General features: G+C 42.2%; 1 protein-coding gene across 1 annotated transcript in view; it reads left to right on the forward strand.

Moving 5' to 3' along the window:
- LOC142143188 (matrix metalloproteinase-23-like) overlaps positions 1 to 18,443 on the forward strand; it is a 40,586-nt gene extending 22,143 nt beyond the window's left edge. The window contains exons 5-8 of the mRNA XM_075200897.1: positions 9,385 to 9,549; positions 11,685 to 11,780; positions 11,896 to 12,016; positions 16,320 to 18,443. Of these exons, the coding sequence (XP_075056998.1) occupies positions 9,385 to 9,549; positions 11,685 to 11,780; positions 11,896 to 12,016; positions 16,320 to 16,512 (575 nt within the window). The 3' untranslated portion in view covers positions 16,513 to 18,443. The remainder of the gene's footprint in view (positions 1 to 9,384; positions 9,550 to 11,684; positions 11,781 to 11,895; positions 12,017 to 16,319) is intronic.
- Positions 18,444 to 21,605: the final 3,162 nt, after the last annotated feature.

The raw sequence follows: 21,605 nt of genomic DNA on the forward strand, positions 1-21,605 counted from the left end.
TAGGCACCACGAAGATCCAGCTTAGTAAAAATACGGGCTCCCTTGATGCGATCGAATAGCTCAGTGATCAGCGGAATGGGGTACCGATTCTTGATAGTAATGGCATTAAGTCCACGAAAATCTATGCAAGGGCGTAATGATCCATCCTTCTTTTTGACGAAGAAGAACCCAGCTCCAGCGGGAGAGGTGGAAGGTCGAATAAACCCACGCTGGAGGTTCTCCTGTATGTACTCAGATGTGGCTTGAGTTTCAGGTAACGAAAGTGGATAGACCCGGCCCCTGGGGGGAGTCTTGCCAGGTAAAAGGTCGATCGGACAATCCCAAGAACGATGAGGAGGAAGACGTTCAGACTGAGCTTTATCAAACACATCAGTAAATGAAGCATATTGAGGAGGGAGTCCCGGTGAGGTAGATGAGATGGAAGATTGCTGTACTTTGAGAGGAATAACTTGGGAAAGGCAACGATGGTGACATTCAGGCCCCCAAGACGTGACTTGAGGGGTGCGCCAGTCAATCTGGGGAGAGTGACACTGAAGCCATGGAAGGCCTAAGACAATCGGACAGAAAGGATTAAAAACGATATTTCTTCATGATGCAGGGCACCAATCTGAAGTGTTACTGGAGACGTACTCTGGGTGATGAGACCATTGATGAGACGTGATCCATCGATAGCCGTCACAGTAATGGGTGTTTTTAAGGTGATCACTGGTAGAGACCATTGATTTACTAACGATTTGGAAATAAAATTTCCTGCTGCTCCGGAATCAATCAATGCCTGTGACTCAAAGGTTTTGGTAGCACAGGAAATCGTAACATCAAAAGCGCAGACTTTAGATTTCATGGAAGATGGAGAGGACTCCAGGGACCCTAACTTCACCTCTCCAGAACTAGTTAGGGCCTGGCATTTCCCGATCTCTTAGGGCAAGAGCTGAGAATATGAGTGGAATCAGCACAATAGATACAGAGTCTATTCTTTACTCTTCGTTTTCTCTCCTCGGAAGATAATTTGGAACGTCCTATCTCCATGGGAATCACAGAGGGTGAAACTGGACGAAATTGAGGGTTAGAACGAAGAGGTGCTTTAGCAGAAGTTGTTTTCTCAGCCTCTCTTTCACGAAATCTCATATCAACACGATGGCATAGAGAGATCAAATCTTCAAGTGATGAAGGAAGCTCTTGAGTAGTCAGTGCATCTTTAATTTTATCGGAGAGCCCCTGCCAGAAGGCGGCAACTAGGGCTTCAGTGTTCCACTGAAGTTCAGAGGCTAAGATCCTAAATTGAATGACGTACTGGCCTACTGTATGAGATCCTTGTCGTAGGCGGAGGATGCTGGAAGCAGCGGAGGTCACACGACCTGGTTCATCGAACACACTTCGGAATGTAGAAATGAATTTGGCACTATCTTGTAATATTGGATCATTTCTTTCCCACAGAGGGGAGGCCCAAGCCAGGGCTTGTCCTGAAAACAAAGAGATAAGATAGGCCACTCTGGAACGATGGGTAGAAAAATTTTGAGGTTGGAGCTCAAAATGGACTGAACATTGGTTCAGGAAACCCCTACAAGTTTTGGGGTCTCCATCGTACTTTGACGGAGTAGGCAGGTGAAGCGTGGAAGCTGTAGACACCTGGGATGGCACTGGGGAAACGGAGGAAAGCACAGGAGCCTCAGGAGTAGCTGTCACAGTCTGTCCAGATGTTCCTTGGGAGGTTAATGACTGATAACACTGAAGTAACAGCTGTTGGCGGGTATCCTGTTGCTCCACACGGCTGACCAGATGCTGCAGCATCTCCTTGGCTGTAGGTTCCGTATCTGGGTCTGTCATGGCCTGATCTTACTGTCACGGGCACTAGGAGTCTTTACCCAGGGATCACCAGGTGGTAGGCTTACCAGAGCAATGTAGATGGTAATAGAGTACTCTGGTAGCAGGGTGATCACGGAACAGGCAATGGTAGATGATGAGATGCTCAGGAAAGTCTATGACTAGCAGCACTGGTAATATGGAGGTATTAATACACGAGGAACTGTATGGACAAGGACACGTGAAGGTAGTCAGTGGTCTGCGATAGCAAGTTGTACCACTGCTATAGTGAGGAGGAATGTCCAACAGCAACAAGGAGGTGATGAGAGTCAGCGGTCTGCGGAGAGCAAGTTGTACCGCTGTCTGAGTGAAGGAATGGAATCCAAGTGGAGGTATCCGGGTAGTCAGTGGTCTGCGATAGCAAGTTGTACCACTGCTATGTGAGAGGATACTGGAACAGGTGATACAGGAAACAGGGATCAGTGGTCTGCCTTCAGCAAGTTGTACCACTGAATATATATGTGAGGAGGTGTACGGGGAGAGACTGCAACACAGGATGTACACGGGCACCTTAAACACGATCCACAATAATATGCACAATATATATAAATGACTGAACAGGTCTGCAAATATAGAAAGTCTCTTGAAGTAATCCAGCACAAGATAACACAGTCAATGATGGCAATAGACTCAGCGGATAGCAGACTCCAGAGGAGAACCAACACAGTCCAGCAAGGTATGCAATACACCAGCACAGTCAATGAGAAGTATGCATACCGTGGTTCAGAAGTAGGCAGTCAGATAGGAGTGCAGCGATACCTGAGCGGCAGGAGGCCGGCAGGATGAGAAGTCCCTGCAGGAAGAGTCTAGTAGGTGCAGCGCACAGGTAAGTAGACCAACAGGGACACGAATCCACAGGAATCAGTAGAACGTGGAACTGGACTCATGGAGGACCCAGGAGAATGGAGATGATCAGCAGAGGAGTAGTTGATGAGATACGAATCCAATGCTGACAGGAGGGTAGAGACCAGCAGGACACAGGAAGGCGTGGAGTGCGGATCAGCAGCGGGTGGACGATAGCGCTGACAGCAGCAGCAGGGCTCTGCGGACACACGGAGGTAACCAGTAGCAACCAACAGGTACCAATAGCGATGGAACACGGGAGAGCAGAGTAGACCAGGAGCTGTTGATCACGAAGAGAAGCAGATGGTAATAATAGCAGCAGTCTCGAGGAAACACAGGAGAGATGAGATGAGGCTGAGGTGCACAGGAGCAGCGGATAGGAATCAGCTAACAGTCACGATGGTGGACACAGGCAAGTTGCAAGCTGGAGTCTGTAGTGCACGGAGGCAGCGGATAAGAATCAGCTAACAGTCACGATGGTGAACACAGGCGAGTTGCAAGCTGGAGACTGTAGTGCACGGAGGCAGCGGATAGGAATCAGCTAACAGTCACGATGATGAACACAGACGAGTTACCAGCTGGAGACTGTAGTGCACGGAGGCAGCGGATAGGAATCAGCTCACCGACTTGATGATGAACAGGTGAGTGGATGTGGAGAGAAGGCTGTAGTGCACGGAGGCAGCGGGTAGGAATCAGCAAACAGTCACGATGATACAGTTGATGGTAGAAGTGGTATGGAAACCACAGTAGTAGAAGTGGTTTGGAAACCACAGAGGTAGAAGTGGTTTGGAAACCACAGGAATCAGCAGCGCTGAATACACGAGGAAACATAGGAACACCTTCAGAGACTCATGGGGAATGAGACTCCAAGATCAGGCAACGTGGTGTTGACCACAGGTGCTTAATATAGGGAGTGTTGCCTGATCTGCCAATTGAGTTAAAGGGACATACACTGAAGTATAGGAAAGGGCTGCGCATGCGCAGACCCTCAGGATGGAGGACGACCACGGATCCTAAATGTCCGGGAAGAGGCACTCACGGTCCGGTGAGTGACAAGACAGTGGTACAACTTGCTATACGCAGACCACTGACTCTCACTACCTCCTCGCTACTCCTGGACATTCCTCCTCACTATAGCAGTCGTACAACTTGCTGTACGCAGACCACTGACTCTCCTCTCGTTTACTTGTCCATCTGGTTCCTTGTGTACATTCATCTACTCATTACCAGTTGCTGCTAGTCATAGACTTTCTTTGAGCATTCTCTCACCATCTGCTGATTCTCCTGTTCCGTGGTCACCCTGCTACCAGAGGACCATAGCACCGCTATATTACTCTGGTAAGTACATCATCTGGTGATATCCTGGGCAAATACTCCTAGTGCCCGTGACACCCTGGCTTAGAACGCATTCACCGCAATTTGATTGGCTTAACGCCCAGGTATCTTCCTGGGGTGCTTCGTGTTTCAACCAGTGTCTCTCAAAGGTACTCCCACCCACCCGCCTACCTTGTCTCTCTCTTGACTCCCAGGTCAAGCTTCCGGAGCCATACTTAGATTTCCTAGACGTCTTTAGCAAAACTGCCGCAGAGTGTCTTCCTCCACATCGTGCGTGGGATTGTCCCATCGAGCTGGTGCCCGATAAAACTATTCCTAAAGGTAGAGCCTATCCACCATCTCTTCCTGAGACGAAGGCTATGTCTCTGTACATCTCTGATAACCTTCAAAGAGGATTCATCAGGAAGTCTACTTCTCCCGCAGGAGCCGGATTCTTTTTTGTAAAGAAAAAAGATGGTTCTTTAAGACCCTGCATAGACTACCGCCGCCTAAATGCCATTACCATCAAGAACCGCTACCCTCTGCCCCTTATTACGGAGTTGTTCGATCGTATCCGGGGTGCTAAGATCTTCTCCAAATTGGATCTCAGAGGGGCTTACAACTTGATACGCATTTGGAAAGGCGACGAGTGGAAAATGGCATTCAACACCCGTGACGGGAACTACGAGTATCTAGTGATGCCTTTTGGGTTATGCAATGCCCCAGCCGTCTTTCAAGATTTCGTCAACGAGATCTTCAGGGATCTGCTGTATCAATTTGTGATTGTCTACCTGGATGATATTTTAATATTCTCATCTGATATATTCTCTCACCATTTTCACGTTAAGAGAGTTCTCTCTCGTCTCAGAAGATATTCTTTATATTGTAAACTGGAGAAATGTCTTTTTGAATGTTCCCAAGTCCCTTTTCTGGGTTATTTAGTTTCCGGCACCGGTCTTCAAATGGATCCTCAAAAAGTAGAAGCCATTATCAACTGGCCACTCCCCACTGGCCTCAAAGCTACACAGCGTTTCATCGGGTTTGCCAACTATTACCGTCAGTTCATTAAAGGATTTTCTTCTATCATCTGTCCCATCACAGCTTTAACCCGCAAGGGTGCCTGCTGCAAACCTTGGTCTACCAAAGTAATATTGGCCTTCAAAACTCTTAAGGAAGCATTTCTTTCGGCTCCCATACTCAAACAGCCAGACCAGGGGAGACCGTTTTTTCTTGAGGTTGACGCTTCGTCTGTAGGAATTGGGGCTGTCCTGTCTCAGAAATCCTCTTTTGGCATCTTGGAGACCTGTGGATTCCTGTCTAAAGAAAATTCTGGTAGTGAATTAAATTATGGAATCGGCGACAAGGAGCTATTGGCCATCAAGATGGCACTAGAAGAGTGGCGCCACCTGCTTGAAGGCGCTTTACATCCTGTGACCGTGATGACAGACCACAAGAACCTTACCTACCTTCAGGAGGCACAATGTCTTAACCCCTGTCAGGCTCGCTGGTCTCTTTTCTTTTCCCAGTTTCAACTTATCCTTACTTTTCGTCCTGGTTCCAAGAACTCTAAGGCCGATGCACTATCCAGGTCTTTTGATAATACGGATTCTCTTACCTTCCCGGACAACAAGATGATTCTGAATCCTATGCAGATCGTGGCCATTACCAACTCTTCATCTCTCTCTTCACCTCCTGGACGCACTTTTGTGGAACCACATTTTCGCTCTAAATTACTATGCTGGGCACACGAGTCTAAATTTGCAGGTCATGCCGGCTACAAGAGGACAAGGGAGTTCCTTTCCAGATACTACTGGTGGCCTACTCTTGGTTCTGATGTTCGTAAATTTGTATCAGCATGCTGTTTGTGCACGCCACAAGATTCCTAGACAAAGCCCATCTGGTCTTCTCCCTCTTCCTATCCCTGACTCTCCCTGGATCAGTATCACAATGGATTTCATCACCGATCTCCCTCGGAGCCACGACTACAATACCATCTGGGTCGTGGTAGATCGCTTTTCCAAAATGTCTCACTTCATTCCTTGTAAAGGTCTTCCCTCAGCTCCTAGACTCGCAGACCTGTTTTTAAAGAATATTTTCCGTCTCCATGGATGTCCTCAGGAGATCATCTCCGATCCTGGGGTAGAATTCGTTGCTAGGTTCTGGAGAGCCTTTTGTACTAAGATTGGAGTCAAACTCAAATTCTCCTCCGGCTATCACCCTCAGACGAATGGACAAACAGAACGAGTGAATCAGGACCTAGAATGCTTCCTGCGGTGCTTTGCCTCTGATCATCAGACTTCCTGGAGTGATCTTCTTTACTGGGCTGAATTTGCTCACAACAATCTCCTGCATTCTTCCTCAGGCCGTTCACCATTCTTCATCATCTATGGGAGACATCCCACGCCTCCTCTCCTATCCGAGGCTCCTTCTTCACTAGTCCCGGCCGCCAACTCTCTTATCCATGACTTTTCTCAAATCTGGACTCAGACTAAAGCAGCACTTTCTACTTCTGTGCAGCGATATAAGAGGGCGGCTGACCGTCATAGGAGAAATTTTCCTGTTCTGAAGGTGGGAGACCGTGTTTGGTTGGCTACTCGCAACCTCCGACTTCGAGTTCCATCTATGAAATTGGCCCCTAAGTTTATAGGTCCTTTTGCTATATCACAAGTCATCAATCCTGTTTCCTACAAGCTTTCTTTACCCCCCTCCCTCAAATTCCATAATGCCTTCCACATTTCCTTGCTAAAACCTCTAGTCCTCAACGAATTGTTCAAGGAACCTGTTTCTCCTCCACCTGTCAAGACCTCTCTAAGCGATGAATTCGAGGTTGAAAGGATTTTGAAGAGACGTTTCTTCCAGCGCAAACCCCAGTATCTGGTACATTGGAAAGGCTACGGCCCTGAGGAGAGATCCTGGGTTTCGGAGGTTGATCTTCATGCTCCTCGTCTCCTTACTAAATTCCTGAAAAGAACTAATCCTTCTCCGAGAGGGAGGAGGGGAGGGGGTAGTCAGACTCCGTTCCCGCTGATCCTCTGTCAGTCGGGGAACGGACGTCTGATCTCCCCGCTGGCTGCCCCGGAGTCCTTCCAGGTTCTCCTTGCTGTCGGGCGCATGCGCCCTTTCCTCTGTCCCATTGCTAGGCAACGGGACGCCGCTGCCTCCGCCTATTGCCGCTTCCTGTTTCTGCCTATCAGGTCCTCCTGACCATTATTTAAACCTGACTCTGGCGCCATTAGGGTGCCAGAGTAACAGGTCTACTAGCCTGTGTTACTGGTTCCTTTGCTCCTGGTCTCTTGTGAGTTCTACTGTTCCTGTTTTCCTGTTGTGACCTCGGCTTGGCGACTATCCCACTATCTGAGTGACCCACTTTGTACTTGGAACCCGGCTTGGCGACTACTTCTTTGGATTTCTCTTGGTACCGCATATTCCCGATTGGTGTGACCCGGACCGTCTGACCCTTCTACACTACACCGGCAACTGGCTAATAGGACCGCGACCAGCGTACCCTGTGCAGCGAAGTCCAAACCTCCTTGCGGGGGTCCCTGGCGAACACCAGGGGTATGTTAGACTCCGCACCTACTAGTGCAGTAGTGCTAATACTGGTTAGTGTTTTGCTCTGTTACATTCCTCAAACGGCCTACGGCCTGACACGGTCTTGGTGATGTAAGGCTTGCATGCAGCTGCTCGGCCATGGAAACCCATTCCATTAAGCTCCTCCTGCACAGTTTTTGTGCTTACCTGAATGCCAGTGGAAGTTCGGAACGCTTCAGTTCTGGAATCAGCAGAGTGTTTGCAACGTTTATGCCCCATGCGCCTTAGCAGTCGCTGACCCCGCTCTGTGATTTTACATGGTCTTTCGCTTCGTGAGTTGCTGTTGTTCGTAAATGCTTCCACTTTGTAATAATATCACTTACAGTTGACCGTGGAATATCCAACAGGGATGGAATTTCACAAACTGTCTTATTGCAAAGGTGGTATTCTATCACAGTACCATGCTTGAAGTCACTAAGCTCTTCAGAATGACCCATTTTGTATCACAAATGTTTGCAGATGGAGACTGCATCGCTAAGCCGAACACTATTGTCCATATAGTGTGTGTGTAAATGTGTATATATACACACACACACACACACACACACACACACAGCAGCATTGCCTGAAGGGAGACCCCCACCCCACCCCCCATTGTCTGCATCTATAAAACCTCCCTCTTGTCATTCCCTTAGCCCACACCCCAACCTGGAATTGAGTTTCTAACTTACGAGGGGCTGTATGTGGGCCTCCCAAAGTCATCAGGGTGTCTTGCAGGCCCCCTGGCAAATTCATACATACATTTTTAAACTCGACACAATCCAAGCAATGTAAAACACAGTTTGGACAAAAAAAAAATGGGTGTCCAGCAGGCTAATCCCCTAGTTTCAGTGTCCTGACACCCTCATCTGTTCAGAGGCTTCTCCTGAGCATGCAGATGAGAACTCCACTCAGTTTTTCAGAGCATTGAGGGAGGCTCAGGGAGAAATGCAGGGACTGATGGAGTAGGGACCTCAGAGAGGCCACACTCTCTGCACACATGGTAGTCAATGTGTGAAGTCAACATGTTGCTCTGAGGGCTAGTCATCAGCAGCAAAGGACAACAGTGGGTGGGATCATAAGCCTAGGGGTATAGTCTATAAGTGGAGGAAACTGAACAATTTCATGAACATTTTTTTGATGGACTGAATACATTTTACATCATATTCTATTAAAATGTATTTAGCCTGTTTAGAATTTATTTTGAATTTTATAGTTACTCTCTTATAATTTCTTGACCTAATTACCTGCATTCTATAAAAGGGACATTTTATTGTGCAGCAAACTAAACCAAGTATAATTTTATTCATTAGCATATGAAGAGGCAGTAGTGGCGGAGAAACTGGCAATGTAATATATGGTGTAAAATTAAGGACTGAAGACAAGCAAAGGCAAATTTACATTTTATTATTTTAGAAAATATTTAATAATAACCAATATTAAATGGAAAGTTTAAAAACAGATACAAAAGGTACAATTAAATCAGTAATAAAGACACAAATATATAATGAAATATTATCCACATACAAACATGCATAACAATGGTTATTGAATGCATTGCTAAAAACATATAAAAAATGAGGTGGCCATAAGAGACACAAACAGAACAAGGACAAGCAATAGAGAGACCTATGCCCCAGTCCCAGAATGATACATTTCTCAATTTGTGCATGTTATATTTTGCATTTGGGACATCCACAGTCTCGCCTCTGTACTCATCTCCCCCTTATCAATGAACACTTCCACATATTATTACTATCTCCTTTGTCTACTCACCCCTCCCTTTCTCTTTTACAGGTGTGTGGTACAATGATCTGGTCCAGGTAGCGGCACATGAGATTGGTCATGCTCTTGGGTTGTGGCACTCTAGTAATGTCTCTGCACTAATGCATCCTAATGCTACCTATACACGGACACGTCATTTGACTCAAGATGATATTTTGGGCATACAGCATCTTTACGGTAACTGTGAACCTTTTTGTAACTCATTATTAACACAACCTCTGCATATTATTATACTTTTCCACAAGGTTATTTAATTAAAAGTAATTTTATTGTACATTATAACTTTTTATTGTGAATATTCACATTACTACACCCATCCTTTAGGAAAAGATAAGAGAAGGCAGCATCATGATGAGTGTACAACTTTCTGGAAAGAGCTCCATAAGTAGAACTGCACCAATTCAAATCTACCTAGTATCTCTTTGGAATCTATACCCAAAACTGGTTAGACTTTTGTTGGGTGGCCAGTGAAGCACAAAACAGCCACTTTAGAGTGTAAATACAGCTTTTGACCTGCCACATACCTTAATTTGCACAAATGTGCCTACATTTCTGCCGGACGCACAATTGTGCAGAACAGGATGGGTGAAGTTGCTGAGCAGCAGCAGTTTGCATAGACAGAGGGGAGTGGTTGAGTGCAATAAAGGAAACTACAAATTAGACACAAGAGTGCAACTCGTTATGAAGAGCAGTTCAGAAATGAGATTTCAGTTTTCAGAGCAAGATTTTTTGTTGAGAATAATAGATGATGACTTTAACATCGTGAATGTCCTATAAATTTATAGATGTAGTAAAGGTGATAGTAAGGTCCGCCATAGAAATGCTTTTATGTGGGCTGAGGCAAATATAAAAAATTCTGGCTTTACCCACACTGAAAAGGGCAATGGAGATATCAATACCTTGCTTTATATGAATAGTTTTATAATATTTATATAGGTTCAGTATAGCTAAGCCCTCACAAGAAATGGAATTAGAGGGAGAAAATTAGTTAACCACATACTATTCTATATTTTCTAAGTTCATAAGTACAATTTTATTTGATTACCATTTTTAAATGGAAATTCCAAATAAATATTAATATATTGCAAGGTATTAATAACTGGAAGGCGTAGAACTTCCTCCACATTTATAGTATACCCTAATTGCAACTGTAAGTTTGGGACAGGGGCGGATCTAGAGAATACGTCAACCCGGGGCGATGTAGGGGGAGACCATTTAGGCCCCGCCCCCTTTTTGACATCTGAGGCTGCATATAATGTGCAGGTCCGTTCAGCAGTGACAGGTAGGACAGTGTGCTGCCAGGATGCTCTGATTGTGTTTAAAACACAATCAGAGCAGCCGGGCAGCACACTGTCCCTGTCTGTCACTGCTGAATGGACCTGCACATAATGTGCAGCCGCCGGCAGCAAGCCCCTGCTAGGGGGGGCGATCGCCCCGATCGCCCCCCCCCCCTGGATCCGCCACTAGTTTGGGAGCAAAATAAGGGGATGAATAAGGGTGAGAAGGATATTACATGCATATAATCATACTGTATACAAGTCATGGAGGATGATGATTTATCATTTAAAGACCAATCTATTTAGGGGACAACCTTAGGAGTGTTGTGTCCTGCTTAACTCATAAAACCAAACTGGCACCTGGGGATGAGGTGGGAGGATATAATTCAAATGATTTGCAGTACTTTGTATAGATGATGTTGTTAATCTTAAAATAAGCTAATGCCTATATTTACCAGCATCTACACATTAGACATAACTAGGCTTTCCACAATTTTGAAAGAGAAAATGTAGATACCGCCAACACATCAGGATTTCCCATCCAATAGCTGCCACTTGTTGCTTTCATGGGTGCCAAACACAATACAATAGAGGATTCCAGTCTCTACATAGCCTGTTAATATACAATAACAGACTACATAGAAAATGTATAGAAAGAAGACTTTCAGTAGCTAGGAAACATGGGAACATGATGGGGTAGATTCAGTTCTAAAGAACAACGTGGAACGCACATCATTACCATTACTACGGTAATTGATGCACATTATTACTATTAGTACGGTAATTTCAACACTGATTTTTGCTCGCAGCACTTTGAGAGCAGAAATCTGTGTTAAAATTACCGTACTAACGGTAATGATGCGCGCCCTGTGTTGTCCTAAAGAACAACGCGGGGATATAAAATAATTCCCATTTATTCTATGTACACAATAAATGATTCCATTTTGTTTTCTATCCATGTATGCAAAAATGACACCTCACCATAAACATATTTTCTGTTTAGCCCAAATCTTGCTATAATTATTGCATTCACAGGCTGTGCAGCTTCAAGGTCCAACTGTGAGTCACTAGCGATGCAGGAAAACTGCAGGTTACAAAGCCAATGTCACCGCAAGTGTAAAGGCTGTAATGGTGAGACAAAATTCTACATATATGTACTATTATGTAGTTGCATCTGAAGAAACTGTATGGTGTTGGGTTTGGTGTTACATTATGCACACTGATTCTTATATTCCTTTCCATTAAGAGGTTCCTGAGCGAGGCCGCACATCACATAAAGTGAAAGTGAAGACCCATTATGCTTCCAGTGGTCAGTATGTCACCTTCAACTGCACTCATATAGCATTCAGACCACGCCAGAGAGTCAGGTAAGAATTGCATGATTAAGAATCATTGTAACATATCCTTCACAATAGGAGAGTAAAAAAAAAAGCATCTCAGCATGTGTTATGAATTTAATAAAGGTCATTTCACCACTGAGATTACAACCAAACACGCCGGCAAGTCTTTCCAAGCTAAATACAATCAACTTTTGTGGCAGTATCAGCAGTAATGGAGTGGTTAGGTAAATGTATAAAACGACAGAAAAACAAATATGCTAATGTACCCCAAATTCTTGGTGACCAAATCACAAAAGCCTTGTGTGTGGAAAATAAGGCTCAAAAGTATTGTATCCTTAAGCAAAAACTAGAACAGATAAAATGTGTTTGTTTTCCAAATATTGAAGATATCAAATTTTGTCAGGTTACCATCCTTATCGCCAAACTATTTGAAATAGGGCAACTTGTGTTTTAGATTTTATTTTTAATTTAAGTTAAAAGGGACAGATTTGTACAAGCAGAAAAGTGCAAAACACTTAAAATACGTCAGCCCTTGATGAAATAATTTGATCATTCACCCTTAAAAGCTAAACATTAGGTTCTAAAACAATGGATTACTATGTCTTCTGTTAATAAATTACCACTCTGTGGCGGAACTACCATTGGCGCGGTGCACAGGTGCCCAATGAGTTAATGGGGCCCACTGCATGGCAGATGAAGAGGGTCGAAATCCCCGGTTCCCTCCGCCCTGCACCGGGGCTCACAGTTTGCTAGTTCCGCCTCTGTTACCAGTCAAACTATATATTTGCTTGTGAATATTGTTCATGTGTTAAAAGCACACTATGTACAATTATTTAAAATGTCAAAAATCACAAATTGTCTTAAAGTTGATAGGTACTACTAAGGTATTCAAAAGTAGGTTTTTAATGGGTTTTGCCAATAGGCTGTGTCAGTTCCTGGTGAGAAGGATACATAGATCATCTGCCAGTGATCGTAACAAGGTAATGAAGTTGTTTTACCGAGAACTGTTCCACCACTGTTGTGTAGGAGGTGAAGAAATGGGTGTTACACTGAAAGTTGTTCATGAAAGGAGTAGTTGCTCAGTTAGCAGACCAGTGTGTGGCTGTTGGACCACCAGTCCAGCAGCTGACAACCCGAAAGGATTGTTTGAGCTGGGGAACACCCCTCACCATCCCACCAAGCAAGTATTCACCCACCTGGGTGCTTCTAGCCACCGCTCCACCCTGTCATGAGAGACCACACGAGCACCATTTGAAAAGAAAGTGCTATGACTGTAGGATATTCAGAAGTGTTCCACAGCACAAGTGCTGCAGACTTGTGCCCCAAATTAGAGTCTGGGAGCCAGACTTTCTTACCTGAGAAATGGAGGTGAGCTTACAAAGACTGTTCCCATTCCAATCAGTCCAATGGAGGATGGCAAGAACATGAAAGTTATAGCAGGCCTTTCGCCTAGATACAAACCCAACCTGATCCCTGTGTATCAAGTCTAACAAAAGAACCTAAGACTATTAGCAACAATTTTTGCAAACAATTTCAAACCGATGTTGAGAGAGCTGGAACATAGGGAGTGGTTCTTAACCTCTTAGGGTATAATAGTAATATGGGTTTCCATAGATTGTGGTAAAAAATATTTTTTTCAGAGATTTCCTGTAAGGCTTGTAGGAGAATTCTTCTCACCAAACATTTTAAAGGATGGTGAACTTATCTGAGCCCGGAGAGGAAGAAGAAAAAACAGCGTCATCTAGTACGGCATGGATAAAGAGCAGCCCAGAAATACCTTGATTTCTTCCAAAATCCTGGGGAAAGTAATCTTTTTCCATGTAGGATGTTGTATTTTCTTGTTTAATAAAGCTCTCTTCAGGGGAGATGTCCTGGTGGATGTTATATACCTTAATAGAATAATTAGAAAAATGAAAGTGGAAAGTGCCAGCTATCTCCTAATTATGTAACACCCTCCCTCCCATTGGTATCTTTCATGGTAAGGATAAAGGTAAAAGTTTTTTGGCATGCAAGGCCCTAGCCAGAAAGCAACCTGTTTTATTTCCCCACTTGAAAATCTTATTACAACATTTGTAGAAGGCCAGTCTTATTTTGACATTAAGGAGTTTGCTAAGGGCTGCACTAGTATCCACTAATTCTCTCAGCATCTCCCTGTATAGGGAAAATGTATGGCTAGGCTGAAGATCTTTTTGGGCCTATTTGTGCTTCTTTTAAAAGGAACCCAACAGAATTCATCTACCCCAAACACATTTGTGGACTTCCCGTTCCATGGATTGAATAGAGGCTTCATTACAAAAGAAGAAAAACATGTAGAAGTTTTTTTTTTAGCCCGGAAAAGTTTCATTGATATTCTTTTGGTTTAAACACACGTCTGGAAGTCTTTCCGTCATAATTTCTGGTATAAAACCTCTTTGTGTGCACAAGATCCACCAAATCATCCTTAAAGCAATGACAGGAGTCTCTGAACCTCCAGGGTGGCTACCTGGCATTCAATCACCTACAATATCATACTACGTGTTTGTGTTTTCTCTTTTGTTTAGTACTAGATTTTGCTTACATATATGTAATAACTTTGGATGTCACCTCGATGAAAAAATGTCTAACACTATAGATGTGTTTATAAAGCACTGATGTACCTAGCTGAACCATCTCTATTATGTATTATGCAATGTATACATGTATTTAACATTGAAGGCCCGAATAGAGAAATGTAAATATAAAAAAAAATAGTAATGTCACTATTTGTAATCTTATAAACTAAATTAACATTCAATTAGGAAAAAAACGTTATTTAAGGCATAGAACAGTCTGTCCTATGAACTAAATTTCATAGAGCAATCAAAATATGAAGGCTGTAAATATCAACAATGATTGAGGAACATCCATGACATTGCCTTCACCTCCCAAAACATTGGGAATACTGAATAAAACAAAAGTTAGGTAACAAGGGACTATTAGGTCCGGCAATGTAACTAATTAAAATTGCTCACTACATCAGCCTAAGGTCACAAAACCTGACACATTCCAGAAGAGCCTAGATGCCTGAACCATCGGTGGGCAACAAGCTGGAGTAAGAGATTTGCCATTCTGGGAGATTGGTCGCCAGCAGCCCCAATGAGTAACAGAAATTATCAAAATCCACTGGTTTACAAAGAAGGGATTGTTTGTAGTGAGATGCTTGAATACTAAATTGGAATCTTCACTGATATTCTATGCTCATCTGCCAAAAGTTTTCGGAGTCTGTGCTCCTGTAAAGTATGCCAAGAGAGGTCCTAGAACATTTACATTCTGCCTCCATCAAAGTCTGTCCCATTCAGTTGATGCCCTTTTTCATGGATCTCTTCCTGTGTATGATATTGTTATCTACAGATAATATCTCAAGACTTGTCTGTCTGAGACCCTCTTGAAGTGCTGTATGGGCTGTATCAAAAACAATTTGCCAATTAAGGTTCTGTGATAATTGATGTGTTGATAAAATCTTAAATATTACCATATCTTGATGTTTTGGTATTGTATTCACAGTTGCTGTGCAGCAAACGTGCAAGCCATTGTTCTGTGTTACCAGAGTTTCTATCAGAGAGGCCAGCTGTCTGTGTTATTAAACAGACAAACTGGCCACACACATACAGATTTGTTCAGCTAAGTGGGTCAATTTAAAAAAAAAACCTAAAAAAAAAAAACTACTATTATTGCAATGCGTGGCTCCATACTAAATAAATTAAAATATAGCTAGATTGGCCAACTTTAAAGTAGAAGGAGAGTGTGTGGAAACAATTTAATTTGTGATCCAATATTTTGATTATGGGTTCTGTGAAATTTGTCAGTTCAAAAATAGGTTGCATGCTCCACATATATATAGTGAAAAGAAGGCCACCCCAATCACAATCTCACATATTTTCAGTACTGACAAGCTTCTAAAATATTTTGCCATATGTCTGTAAAGGTTATTTATGGCTCTTTTCCATAAGCAATTGTAGTTTAGAAGATTTAGTGCAAAAGTCCTTTCCATACAGGGGGTATACACAAACAAAGTCCAGCACTTATTGTTTCCGAAACACTTGCCTACTGCTGTCCAATAATTCCCTTTCTGAACACTTTTTCCGGCTCCCAATTGAGTAACCCAATGCAATCTGAAGTTCTGTCAGTGTGCAGTTGGTTTTAATTAGATTAGTCACACCTAAAACTAATAATGAACTAAATGTTGCTTGAGAGGGAATGCATTCCAGTAAAGCTTCTTAGCGTTAACTTCTTGATTACAGTAAACTGACAACAGTTCTCAGATTATCCTTCACTTTAATTAACCATCTTCCGTCTTACTTTACATTTGCAGCTGGTACAAGGATGGATCCCGTCTTATCTCCTCGGCAGCAATTTGGATGGACAATTTGGTTGTTTTAACTGGGAAATCCTCAGCTAGTCTGGTTGTTCAAGCTCAAGAAATGACGCAAGGACGTTACACATGTGTAATTCGCCAGGGAAGAGTGACATTGGGAGGAAGGTCATGGAATCTACGTGTCATATAACACTTGCACACATCTTTAATCAGAAAAGGGATTAATGCTTGTTCTATGACATATCTTGTTAGTAAATACAAGTATGATTCTTTTAATTTGCAAGAAATGCAAGTTGCTCCAGATATGCCAAATTGCTGTCCATATACAACCATTAATCCAACTCAACTATAACCTTGCCCTTTCCATAACTATGAAAAATACTTAAAGGGCAAGTAGAACCTTTTTTCAAAATGAATATATATCAAAGGCTACATATAACTGAGCTGAATATTATACAAACTGTAATCAGGTCTCCACAACTTCCTCCAAAGTCTAAGAGCCAAGGACAGAATTTAGGTGCCAACAATATACCATATATAGAAAAAATTGTTATACGTGAAGTACACTGGCAAGAGTATGGGTATTATGCTAAATATTTATTAGGTCTCACATGACATATAATACATCTGGTATCTAGTATAAAACTTTCAAAGAACTCAAGATTTCCACCGTATGCAAACTCTACGCAGAAACATATAAATAAATATTCCAGCGTTCTGGAACCACATCAAAATAGATTTATACTAAAATCGCAATTGTACTACCCAAACACTTTGTTTCAGACTACACCGTTGTTAGTTGTAGTTACTAATGTCACAATTCACAGTATAGCAACTAGTGCCCTACCCCAAAGCAGCTACTGCCCCCTTTGCAATATAGCAGCATACCTCCCAACATTTGAATTTTATTATTCAGGACACTTTAGGTGCACCCTTGAAAGAACTTCTAAAGCTCCATACCCCCACCTTCCCCTAAAAAAATCCACTAATGCACGTGGCACCCATTCATACACTTTCCAAGAGTTTTGGCAGTCGGGGCAAATATCATTAAATTGGGACATTTCTGAAGTATGTAGTTGCCAGGCAGAATAACACCCAGTGTCCTTCACCTTTCACAGTACAGCAGCTAATGCCCACACCCAAGTGTCAGCCAGTATCCTCTCTTCACAGTATATCTGCCAGTGTCATTCCCCCCTATTGTGGATACAGTAAAGTAGGCTGTGTTCCCTCATCCCACCCAAAACAACAGCAGCCACTGTCGCTCACATACACAATATAGCAGCCGATGCAACCCCCCACACACACACGGTTTAGCCCCCAATAAACAATATAGTATCCAGTGTCGCCTTTCCCCCCCTCACATTGTATAGCAGCCAAAGCCCCCCACTTACTCACCAGAATAGAAGGGAGCGTACTTCTTTGCAGGGACAATATGACCTGCTTTTGCGGACTCTTAAGTTTTAAGTGTATTAAGTAAATACACTGAGTGGACTGGTAAATTCACAAATGCACAGGTGCAGGATCAGTGAGGTCACAGCAGCTTAACAAACTGCAATTTCAGCTTTTTGACCTGTATCAGATTCTATTAGGACACTGGGGATGGGCACCCTGAAAGGGAGTGTTGAGGTAATTTTACTTTTTAACAGAGCAGCGGGGTGCATTTTACCTCCTTGGTTCATATCTGAAAATTTCAGAGTTAAGTGGTCCTTTAAAAGCAAATGAAGTGTATATACTTATCCATATTTATATAGTTTTTCTTAAAACCTTGTCAATTAGTAATACTTAACTCACTTCACACATAACTGTAGATCAAAAGATATATACCACCTTTTGTCTTGCATTTGAAAATTTCTGTGTCTGGCCCTTACTATTGTACTAATTATATCTTTTAAGTAAATACAAAAACATTAACAAAATACCAGTATATGAATAGTGCACAGAAGCATACATTTCCCAACTGTCTCTGGTCTAAGGTATAGAACTTCTATTCAAAGCCTTGTTTCAGTAATACCGTAATTTCTCATGGTGTTCAATAAGGGTTAGCGGATGTATGTGAAACCAAAGGGATCATTCTGGTGGATGCAATTTTTTTTTTTTTTTGGTGGATGCAATTTTAATGAAAAAATAAAAATTAATGTTTATAACCCACTGATGTAGCATCATTATACATTTGATTTTCTGTAAATGTTCCGGTGTTTACTTTACTTCCGAAAATGCAAAAAAGCATTAATTTAATAACTTTTTTGCTGCCAACTACCTACCCTTTTTAACATATTTTTCAAATGGTTGAAGTGATCACTGGTGATGTCAGAAAGAATTGGAAAAAAGCAGTATTGTAAATAAGAGTTACTAAGGTTAGAGTGAAATATTAGGGTCCAATAATACTAATCTTGAGTACAATATATGTCCTGCATTAATTACAGGACCCCCCTGCAATTTTAACAAACAATACCAAAAGCTATCCAGCCGTAGCAAAAATCAGCTCCCATGCTAGTCAGCATGGGGCTTGTTCCTTTGTTATAGGAAGAGGATGGCGATGCAGCCCTCAGACACAAACCACTATGCACTAAAAATAACTGGGACCCTTGGTTGGTGGGGTTCTGGGTAATCATTGACTGGCTGGGAACCCTGGTGTATGCCAAAGTTGCAAAAGCTGGCAATAGTGGTTATTCCAAAAAATGTGTATTAGGCAAAAAAGTTTGCCAGCTGGAATTTGGTCTCCTGTATGGCCTAGAATGGTTATCACAATACTATGGACTTCCATACCTATTTCCATTGGGAGGCCCTACCCTCCAATTTGGATTAGAATAAAACGCACTTCTTAAATTTTGTTTCCTATACTCTAAGAATTATCTTTAATCTTAATTTATTGATAAATGAATTTTTACTCTCTCGCAGTATGTTGTTGAGAGAGAGAGAGAATATATATGCCATTCAGCCCAGTCAGAATCAAGTTGTAACTCCTCGTAGTGGCTTAATGGTGCCGGGAGCCTGCACATGCAGCCCTAGGAACATACCTGGGTTGGGCTACCATAAAGCTTGTGTAGCCTAAAAGCAGCCTCTTGGAAATCAAACGCATTGTATTTGACTGCTTTTATAACCATCACACACAGCCTATTAACAAAAAGTGCTTATTTCCTCCATGTCTCAAGTGTTAGGTCTTTATAACTGTCCATGTGTACTCGCAGTATACTTTGTGTTCGTATTATCTTTTGAGTTTAAATTATTTGCACAATAAATTGCAACTTATCAGTTAGTTTGACTTTATGTTTAACTTCTATTTTAGTTTAAAGTGAGCACTACATTTTAAAAATTCAAAAGGACATATGTGCATCTCTGGAAGAAGACCAATAAGAGTATACACTGTTAAGTGCTCAGGGGCTATCAATGAGTGATCCACACAGATGACTTCGAACTGAGTGGAGAAATAAAGTGCTTAGGCGAGCAGCTGTCACCAGATGTTATCTGAAAGTAGGTAAAGACAGAGGCATTATTTGGGAATGAAAGTTTGGAAGTGAAATGGTCATGGGACAGAATCACAGGGTAGCTAGGGAGTATTCTAAGCCTCCCTGAAGAGGTTTGCTTCCAGAGACCAGTTGACACTTTGAAGTTTAGCGGACAGTCAAACAGAATGAAAATTAGTAGTCCATAGTAAGGTGCTGCATATGAAAAGTCTATGATTCTTGTTAGGGGAGATTATAATACTCCAAGGAGCGAGCGAGGCCTTTGAAGAGCAGATCTATTTGGCAAATAAAGTGGCGATCAATAGAATGTGAATTCTACTTGATCTTTAAAAAATATCCATTTTTCTTATGGCAGCAGCAATACAAAATATAATATGGTCTTTAAAAGGTGGGTATAAAGCCTTACAGGCCATTACAATCTGCATTTAGCCAGCTAACACAGAGCTTATGTATTTCCATTCCATGTGGATGATGGGGTGCTGGGGGGGGAATGATTTAATAGATGAGGGGAGATAAACACTTGTGTACTTTATATTATATAAAGATACTTAAGACCCTCAAGCTCTATTTAGTTCAATGGGTCAGAAGAACAGGAAGGAAGGAAAGAGTGGGCCAAAGTTACAACTGTCCATTAAAAAGAGATAGAGTTGGGAATTACAACACTAATGCCGGTATACTCAGATGTAACAGTAATAAAACTAGGAGTGTCTACTTTTTTGGCATTTTTTTTTACTGATAATTGTTTTATTATAAAAAAAGTGCTTATTGTAATGAGAAGTATGGTGTCTGGTTCTCACCGGCAGGGGCAGTCTGGGGTGGAGGGCATCTGCCCTCTGGGGCCGGTCCAATAGTGGGCTACCTTGGGCTAGTTTACCTGCATTTTCTTCCTTTAAAATGTTCCTAATAGGCTGTCGATTCAGTCTTGCCCCTCTCCACCCCCTCCCAGATAAAATTTGCCAGCCCTCTCCTGTCCACCAGGTGGATGTTCTCATGAGTATACCAGAGACTGGCCACCTTGCTAGGGACTAGGAAATAGAGAACATGGGTGGGAATCAATTAGGACAGAAAACCTGGTAGAAATTAAATAAGCTTATTTGGCACAAACTGTTCACCACAAGCTAAGCAGTAAAAAAAAAATATGAAGACCGTACATCTACCCTGCATCATTTGGCTTTTATTTTAATTTTGCACTTCTCTGTCTGTTTCACTCTGTACCTACCGCCTCCCTCCCCCCAACACCTTATTAATATATATATATATATATATATATATATATATATATATATATATGTATGACAAAACTTGAAAGGGAATAACCTGATTGCTTGTATGCCGATGCTCATTGTTTTTTTTTTACGCTCCCTTTTCTAAATAAAGTTTTTTAAAAAAGCTTAACTAAAATAAATGCTAAAGTGGAAAAAAAACACAAGTGTATGGAAAATATCATCCATAGGAGTGAGATTTTTTTGAACATACACCAAAGTTTAATTTGCTGTCAATTATATTTAATTGATATTCCTTTTAGTATGTCCTCTGCGTTTTGCACTTTTCAATGCCTAATCTTATAATAGCTTTATAAGTACAAATTATAGGCAAATATATACCAACATATACCTGGTCACCACCACAGTGCATGACATGCTTATTATAGGGATCTGCTCAGCTATAACAAAGGAACGAAATACATGAACCACCAGAACCCTGGTCATCTCATGAATGGAATATGCTATACCCATCCACTCATGCTAACCTTAAAATGTTGCTGCCAAGCGGGAACAGACACAATTACAACTGTGATGCTAATATGATAGTGCTGGAG

Source organism: Mixophyes fleayi, chromosome 3, assembly GCF_038048845.1.
Source record: "Mixophyes fleayi isolate aMixFle1 chromosome 3, aMixFle1.hap1, whole genome shotgun sequence".
NCBI lineage: Eukaryota > Metazoa > Chordata > Amphibia > Anura > Limnodynastidae > Mixophyes > Mixophyes fleayi.